Source organism: Lactuca saligna, chromosome 4 (genome assembly GCF_052625555.1).
Source record: "Lactuca saligna cultivar CGN05327 chromosome 4, ASM5262555v1, whole genome shotgun sequence".
Taxonomy (NCBI): domain Eukaryota; kingdom Viridiplantae; phylum Streptophyta; class Magnoliopsida; order Asterales; family Asteraceae; genus Lactuca; species Lactuca saligna.
The window spans coordinates 284005852-284014292 of record NC_136420.1 but is presented as its reverse complement, the minus strand read 5'-3'; the positions used below and the strand labels follow the sequence as shown (position 1 = coordinate 284014292).

The window sequence follows — 8441 nt, the reverse complement described above, 5'->3', positions numbered from 1 at the left end:
TAATAATATACGTAGATTATATCCGTCGGATACCACACATAAAAAATAATCTATATATGGACATCTTTTGCAATCTTGTACTCTCGAAATTTTCTTCAATTTCTATTACTAAAAATGACATCCTTAATTACAAGCTTTTACTTCCACCTATGTTGGTAGTATCGACGTAACCTCAGAAAAGTATACGAATGAAAATGTGGTGGAAGTTCGTCCATGTATTTGAAACCCGACAATTTTATGTAATTTCGACGTATGCATTATCAATGAAGAATAAGAGAAAGAGCCTTGATAAAAATGTCGTAAGTAAGTTTTATAACTTTACTGGAAACTCGACATTGAAAAATCATTTGTGAGCCGGCTTTCCAAATGATCAAAGAAGGTTCTTCCCACCCAATGTGAACTAATATCGGACCATATTTCGGAGTAACCACAAAAAATTGTATGAATGACAATATGGTGGAAGTTTGTCCATGTCCTTGAAACCCATACAATTTGATGTAGCTTTGATTTGTGTATATTAATGATGAAGAGAAAGAAGCTCGACAAAAAAATGCTGTCAAACTTTATATAGGGAAAATATTTAGATAGTACAAAAGAAAATATGAAATTTATGAGGCATTTAACACATTATTTTTAAAATAAATCTGTCTACACTCGTATGTTTGTTTTCCATGATACAACAGTATGAACGGTCTTCAAGACCCCTCACTAGGAATGGATGTTAAATTTTCAGTAGCAAGAAAATGCAGTAGTAGAAGTGGAAGAAGAGAGAAATGAACGGCATTTAGGGGCATCTAAAATAGTTGTAGATACGTTGTATATTTTTATACAACAAAACCATAATCGATCCTTAATGATACCCTTTATTACAGAGTCATAACCAACAAATAAATCAACGATACAACACAAATTGTAACGGATAATTAAATGGAAGATTTTAATATCAGTATTAATCAATTTTAGATATAGAACTCCTCAACTTCGGCGATTAATTTCATATATCTTTATTTTTTTCAACAATTCTCCATATGAATGAAAATTGATTTATATATTTTTCAAGTTACCTAGACAAAATCTCGTAATTAAAACAAACATAAGATGAATAGTTGTTATCCTTGATTTTTCATATGATATACTTCTAAAATTCAAGAAGATACATCTATATATCATTGTAAAAGAAGAGCATTAAAGAATTCAATATATTCTTATGTTTGTAATCCAACCATATAGTTCAAATATGCCATTGATATTACTTCCCATTTGGAATTCTATTGAACCTTAGTGATTTTTGGAATTTCATTTAACCTTAGTGATTTTTTTCTTGTTGAAACCTCATTAGTACGAAATAATGATAGAAGAATTTTTAGCTTTTATAACTTAATCCATGGTGATATGATAAGAGAACATTAAACTATATCTCAAATTCTAAATTTAGAATACTCATCTTTTCGTCCACGTTCCTTTCAACTTCGTGTTGAATGCTTTAATGTTTATATAAATTCTTCACTAAAAGCTTATATATTTATTAGTTGGGTATAATAATTTAAAAGATTAGTATATTTTTTGATTTGTATACATTTTGTCACTAATTTTTATTTCGTTCACATTTACCGCTTTAACTTGTTAAACTGTATACATTCAGTCATATTATGAACGGCTACTCTAGGTTAGTCAGTAAAAATGACTTAATAGGATAATATATTTATCACTTTGTACACATTTAGTCTTTAATATTTTTTTGTTGCAAAATAAGTCATTTTTGTTTTTGTACTCATTTAGTACTTATAAATGATTTCTTTATATTTTTCTCACGACATCTTACGTGGGACAATCATTAATGAGGTATTTGGGGCCTTTGATGCTTATGTTCATCGGGATCCCGACTATTTGGTTACTCAAGTCATGTGTTCTGAACGTTATAACTTCTTCATGCGATCTCGAATTTTAACGATCTTTATATCAATGCGTTCGTATTTTAGTCTACTACAACTTTTGTTTAGACTACTCACATTAAAAAGTAATATATTTTTACTTATGATCTTTATATCTATATGTTTTTTTTATGAATGCATGTATAATTTTTTTTATACAATCTTAAGTAAAAATATATTGAATTTTAGCGGGAGTGATCTTAAAGAAAGTTGTAGTAGACTCAAAAAACAAAACACGTGGATATAAAGATCGTTAAATTTTGATATCGTATGAAGAAGTTATGACGTTCAAAACACAAGACCTAAACCAAACCACAAGATATACGCAACTACTTGTCGAGGTCGCAATAGATATAAACATCAGCAGCCTCAAACACCTCATCAATGATTGTCCTACGTAAGATGTAATGAGAAAACCCTAAAAAATCATTCTTAAATACTGAATGAGTAAAAAAAAACTTATTTTGAAATAAAAAATATTAAAGATTAAATGTGTATAAAAATATTAATAACTACATGTGTACAAAATGAGAAATATATTATCTATTAAGTCATTTTTTTTCTGACTAACATGGAGTAATCGATCATAAGGACTTAATGTGTACAGTTTAACAAGTTGAAGAGGTAAATACGAACGAAAAAAACTCAATGATTAAATATATATAAATCAAAAAATATATTACCATTCAAGTCATTATCCCTTACTAGTTACTAGGTGATTCATGAGTGGTGAGATATGAGCAACATGAACACTATTTAATGAAAAATGTTTTGAAACGTTACTCCATGGAATTGTTCGGTGAGTGTCGAGCTACATTACTCTCTTGTTTTTTTTACCTTTTAACGTCCCATGTTTTGAAACAGATCACACTCACGCTAAAAAAAAAAAAAAAAAAAAAAAAAAAAAAAAAAACACAATAATAATAACTGAAACTACACATTGTTTCATGCATGTAAAAGGAAGTATTTATTTGCATAGAGTTGTGTATCACATGTGATGATGAGAAAGAGTACAAGCATAGATTTCTTTCCCCAAAATTGGGGTGTTTTTTGAGTTGGTGGATCCCAGTCACTGTCAACCTCTGTGCTATAAATGCAAGTAAAACGTACACCTTTTAAGTAAACCCTTTCACCACAACGTGCTACACTGCCAACTGCTTGACTCTTATTTCATCTTCTTACTACCCACCCCATCCTTATATATCCCCAACTCTTCCTTTCTTTTCAAACTCTTCCATCATTACATTTTCGTACACCCCCTTTGCATCCTCCTTATAAACAAACAAACAAAAACATCTTTCAACGAGAAAGTATCTACATATATACACACATACAACCCTAATATGTATATGTGTGGAGGTTCAAATAATGCCATGGTGTTTTCCATGCCATACGATGGAGAGTCACCTACTTCCTCCGCCGTTGATTGCACGCTTTCTTTGGGTACGCCGGCCACCCGTTTAGCCGGAGATTACGAGAGGAACACTCACCATGAGAGAAGACCTTCTTGGTCCGCTAGTTTCTGTTGGGATATTTTACAAAACACGACGGCGGTGGTACCTTCACAGAAAGCTAACCTTGGTGGTGGTAATGGCGGAGCATCCGCCGCCGGTGACCCTTTACTCGCTAGGCGGTGCGCTAACTGTGACACCACTTCCACCCCACTTTGGAGGAATGGCCCCCGCGGCCCTAAGGTAGGTTAATTAATTTTTCTGGTGACTCGATTCCAAATCCATGAAAGGTTTTTTTAACCGTTTTGAAATTTTTATCAATTTCAATCTGCAGTCGCTGTGTAATGCATGTGGAATCAGATTCAAGAAGGAAGAGAGGAGAGCCAACGCGGCGGCGACTGGTGGCGGCGATATGGCGGAGATTCAACATTACCAACCGGTGATGAACGGGAACCCGTGGCTTCACCACCCTCAATCTACCCATAAACTATCGTCATGCTATTCTCCGGCGGCGGCGGCGGCGGCGAAAGGGAACGAGTTTAGGTTCATTGATGACGTGGACGACAGAGATTCTCCGTTTCTATCATGGCGTCTCAACGTTACTGACAGACCAGGCCTCGTCCACGGGTTTACGAGATGAAGTGGGCCCGTATTAGTTACACGATGACGTAGACGCTAATTTGATTTATTATATTTCCAGAGTAAAATAGTTTTAGTCCAGAGCATTACTTTTGTGATTACTAGTACTTTGTGCATTGGTACTCGTACATCGGTTGTCGATTTCTGCTTTGGAAAAGGACCCGCTTTATTTATTTAGTTTAATTAATAGTGTCCTTTTTTGTTTATTCGGTCAAACGTATATGTTTCGGTCTCAAGAAATAACTTTTTCCCAAATGTATCTCATGAGTGAATTTCGTTTTATATTATTAAACTTCCTTTAATACTTTATAATTTTGATATTCCGTATTTTGCTTCGGATTACAATTCAATGCATAATATAGGCAATAATGAAATTCCTGAATCCTGAAAGCGTTCTTTCTATATGAAATATCTCATGAAGTTACTTCCCAGTGTCATCTGAAGGACCATTGTATTTCTTCCAACGTTTTTCCTTTGGTTTCAGGAACCCATAGTTTCACAAAAACTAGAGTAAAAGTTGACACAGCTGCATAGATGATGAAAGTTCCTAAAAAGAAAAGGAAAAAAAAAAACTATCACTTCAATAATTATGATCACAAATTTACACACAGAGAGAAAGAGTACCTCCACTACTCCAGTCCAAGAGTAGCGGTGCTGTCATTGTAATAATCGATGCCGCCAGCCAATTAAAAAGTGTTGCAACACTGCCCGCAAGGCTCTTAATATTCACAGGAAGTATCTGAGATGATTAAAGATTTAAAACCTCCAATTAATTATTTAAATTAATTAGTGAGAAAAATAATTAATTGTTTTTATTACTAAATCAGCGTATGTATATTTACCTCGGACATTATAACCCAAGGAATAGGTCCGAGTCCTAGAGAGAAGCCAGTCACCATAATCTGAGTGGTCAAAGTAACAATGATGAAGTCAACATTAACATTCTGATAAAAAAAAAGTTATTGTTCCAGCAACCCCTGAGTTGGCTCATACTGTCTGTGTACTATCAGCATTGAAATTGAAAAACTCTCGTACTGTAGACCTTTGTCTTAGCCTGAAAACAACTCAAAGTTTTTAAGAAAACATACCAATAGTCCAACGAGCGACAATATTCCCAAGAACCCATAGAGGGACGAATCTTTAGCAACAAGATGCTGAAATTTAACATAAGTGTTAATATATATATATATATATATATATATATATATATATATATATATATATATATAGTCAAGGGACTATTTTTGTCAATTATATATAGTTGAGGGACTGTTATTGCGATTTATGTATAGTTGAGGGACTAGTTTTCCATTTATGTATAGTTGAGGGGGTAGAGAATATACAAAGTATAAATGTGGATATCAACTATACATAAATGACAAAATGGTCCCTCAACTATACATATCAAAAATAGTGAAGTAAACTAAGAGTATTTGAAAATTGAAATAGCAACACACTAAAAAGTAAAAAAAAAAAAAAAGTAACTAGCCTTCAAAAAGAAACTCATTGAAACAAGAAGATTGCTTGCAACCATTAGAATTGAAGACAACTGCATCATGAAAAAATGGTTTTTTTTTTTTTTTTGTCAGTTTAAACTTTAAATCTGTCATAAAAAGATTGAGCAAAGTTTTTAGCGATTTATTACCATTAAAAGAACTCTTCGACCACTTTTGTCCACCAAGGATGTTGTAACTGCAGTAGCAACAACCTAAATATATGCCAAATGCTGACCAAATTGATAAGTGTTTTTGCATTAAAAACTTTGAAAAAAATATTATTTAGTAAAAGTGAAATACCTGAATTGCACCAAGTCCAAATGTTGCAGCTTTGCTGGATGAAATTCCTGTTCACAATAAAGTTGACTGGTCAATCTCAAAAGGGTTATTCTTCCAGCAACCTCTTAAATCAGATATACAGTGGGCCCACTAGGTGACAGTATGTAAAGTGTAAACTAACCAGCTGATTTGAAAATGTCACTAGAGTAGAATAGAACACCATTTATACCACTGAGTTGTTGAAGAAGAAGTAACCCTATTCCTACCTACATGACATAGTAAGAAAAAAGAAAAAAAAAAAAACAGAAATTTTTAAATGTTTTTAAAGTTTAAAGAAAGTTAAATTTCAATGTAGAAAAACTGGTGAATCATACCATTAAAGGATACCAATATCTTCTTCTCTTAAGTTCAGAAAATCGAATTGTAGCTCGTTTTCCTGAGTTTGCTACAGATCTCTGTTGGAATTGCATTATAGATATCAAGTAAATGGGAATTTAGGATAAGTTTCAGAAATGTGAAATTGATACTAATTAAATCTTATACCTTGATCTCATTAAACTCAGAGGAAATGTCTGAATCGAATCCTCGCAAAACTTGCAAAGATGTTTCACAATCTTCAATAAACCCCATCTTGGCCTAAATAAAAGACAAATATAGATCAAATTACATGAAATTAAGGTAGTTAATTAATTGATTAAGCACAAATTTATGAATCTTACCAACCAACGAGGAGATTCAGGAATGAAAAAAAGACCAGGTATCAGAAAGATGCATGGCAAAGTACCAAAAGCTGCCAATACTCTCCATGGAAGAAAAAGCCCCAAAAGGTATGCCAATAGTATTCCAATAGTAACAGAAAGCTAAAAATAGGAGAATACATGGTAAATTACATTATGTATTTATAATGAAGAAAGAAAAAGAATCATAACTAAGTAACTAACCTGGTTAACAGATCCTAAGCTACCTCTCATGTTTTGAGGTGAGATCTCAGCAATGTATACAGGAACCTATAGATCATATGTGAATTGGAAAATTAATCTTAGTTGAGTTTTATAGCAGATGGAAAAGAAGAATGGTTAAAGTAGAAGAAGCCTAAGATTCACCGCATAAGATATTACACCAACACCAAAGCCTTCCAATAATCTTCCCATATACAAGAATGAGTAATCCTATGAACAGATTACACAGAAATTATGAGTATTGCTGACAGAAAGGTATACAAGATGATTGATTTGATTTCAAGGCTAGAAATGAGGTTAAAATGGTCGCTTACTTTGGAAAATGAAATAGCAAGCCATCCAAGTATGTTGGGAATAGCAGCAATCATCAATGACTGCAACAAATTTACACCATTGATGAGGTTTAATCGTTTTACAGCATCATGAGCAATATAGATGGAGATTAAATAATACCAAATTGATAAGATTATCTTACCCCTTTTCGTCCAATGTATTCTGCAATTTGACCACTAGCTATTGCACCCACCATAGCACCCACATTTGCTAAAGAACCAAACACGGAGAACTGTTCATCAACAAAACTTTACGTTTAAAAAAGCAACTCTAGTTTCACTGGTAAAAGTATTAGAATGGTGGTAGTGGATTTTTTTAAGATCAAACCTCCGAAATTTTAAGTTTAAGATCGGTTATGATGTCTGCCTGCGTAGGATTTGAATACCCACACTGTGTAAGAGAAAACAAACACTCGTAAGTCTGAGAACATACACATTTTCAATTTCTGATTATACATCGAAAGAGCGGGAGAGATTACAGTGAACCCAAACTGAATGGGGCCTAAGGCGACGATGAAAACGCAGAGGAAAATGGAGACTGATTCACGAAGGATTTGAGCGGAAGAGGCAAACATGCTAGACTGCCTGGAGCTCATACCAGCCATGCGGTACCAACTTCCGGTGTGGAGGAGCGGCTTCTTGAGACTGCCGCCTCCGCCTCCACCTCCGCCCCCTTCTTCGATCTCCGGATCTCGTGACGCCATCGGAAAGATAATAGCTAGAGAGTGTAAGAGAGAATGAATGTAATGAGTACATAGGGATATGGTGTTATGAGCTCTTTCTGTTCGACGAAATGCGAAAGTGACGGACAAGCTGAGAAGAGGCCGGAAGACAAAGTCTGTTGCGGACAGGGGGATACGAGTACGATTTTCGCGGGACTTTTCTTGAATACTACAATACATATAGTGAACTACTTGTACCAATTATGGAATAATTTTTGTTTGGTCACCGTGGTTTGATAAAAGTGACATATGTAGTCCATAATATTTATCCCTCAGCATTTTTTGACCTTATTTTGTAGTTTGGTTGTACCTTCGGTCCCTCACTCCAACTGCCATTAGTGTGGAACCGTTAAGACCCATCATGTGCCATACACATGAGGGTAGTCATGTTCTTTCACATAACACTGCTACAAATGTTCACCATAATTAGTTGATAACTCATTGAATCTTAAAAAGTAATCATGGTATTCGTAGCATGACGAGTTTGTACATCGTGGATCATATTATTCTTATCGGCCTTATGGATTATGGTGTACTCAAAGGGCTAGAGTGTGATTATGTTTACATCGACAAGTCGTTTATAAACGTTGATGATCTCTAACATTGTGTAGACCAAAGCACAAATATATATG

At 34.1% G+C, this 8441-nt stretch overlaps 2 protein-coding genes across 2 annotated transcripts; one reads left to right on the top strand and one right to left on the bottom strand.

Annotated features, from left to right (window-relative positions):
* The first annotated feature begins 3069 nt into the window (after nucleotides 1-3069).
* On the top strand, nucleotides 3070-4227 carry GATA20 (GATA transcription factor 20). The gene is made up of 2 exons (XM_078992418.1): nucleotides 3070-3625; nucleotides 3717-4227. Exons 1-2 carry the CDS (start codon nucleotides 3275-3277, stop codon nucleotides 4020-4022), a joined length of 657 nt encoding a protein of 218 aa, XP_078848544.1. The 5' UTR covers nucleotides 3070-3274; the 3' UTR covers nucleotides 4023-4227.
* A 6-nt stretch (nucleotides 4228-4233) lies between these two features.
* Nucleotides 4234-7883, bottom strand: LOC145043696 (sugar transporter ERD6-like 4). The gene is made up of 17 exons (XM_078992419.1): nucleotides 7567-7883; nucleotides 7416-7478; nucleotides 7231-7320; nucleotides 7070-7129; nucleotides 6900-6965; nucleotides 6738-6803; nucleotides 6516-6656; nucleotides 6340-6432; nucleotides 6171-6251; nucleotides 5978-6062; nucleotides 5818-5864; nucleotides 5667-5729; nucleotides 5511-5570; nucleotides 5110-5175; nucleotides 4864-4923; nucleotides 4646-4760; nucleotides 4234-4568 (listed from the first exon to the last, which is right to left on the bottom strand). Exons 1-17 carry the CDS (start codon nucleotides 7789-7791, stop codon nucleotides 4456-4458), a joined length of 1494 nt encoding a protein of 497 aa, XP_078848545.1. The 5' UTR covers nucleotides 7792-7883; the 3' UTR covers nucleotides 4234-4455.
* Nucleotides 7884-8441: the final 558 nt, after the last annotated feature.

Coding starts and splice junctions, on each gene's coding strand:
- GATA20 (XM_078992418.1), top strand. CDS start 3,275: ATGTATATGTGTGGAGGTTCAAATAATGCCATGGTGTTTTCCATGCCA. Junction 3,626..3,716: donor ATGGCCCCCGCGGCCCTAAG/GTAGGTTAATTA, acceptor TTCAATCTGCAG/TCGCTGTGTAATGCATGTGG.
- LOC145043696 (XM_078992419.1), bottom strand. CDS start 7,791: ATGGCGTCACGAGATCCGGAGATCGAAGAAGGGGGCGGAGGTGGAGGC. Junction 6,252..6,339: donor CTGAGTTTAATGAGATCAAG/GTATAAGATTTA, acceptor CAATTCCAACAG/AGATCTGTAGCAAACTCAGG. Junction 4,569..4,645: donor CTTGGACTGGAGTAGTGGAG/GTACTCTTTCTC, acceptor TTTTCTTTTTAG/GAACTTTCATCATCTATGCA.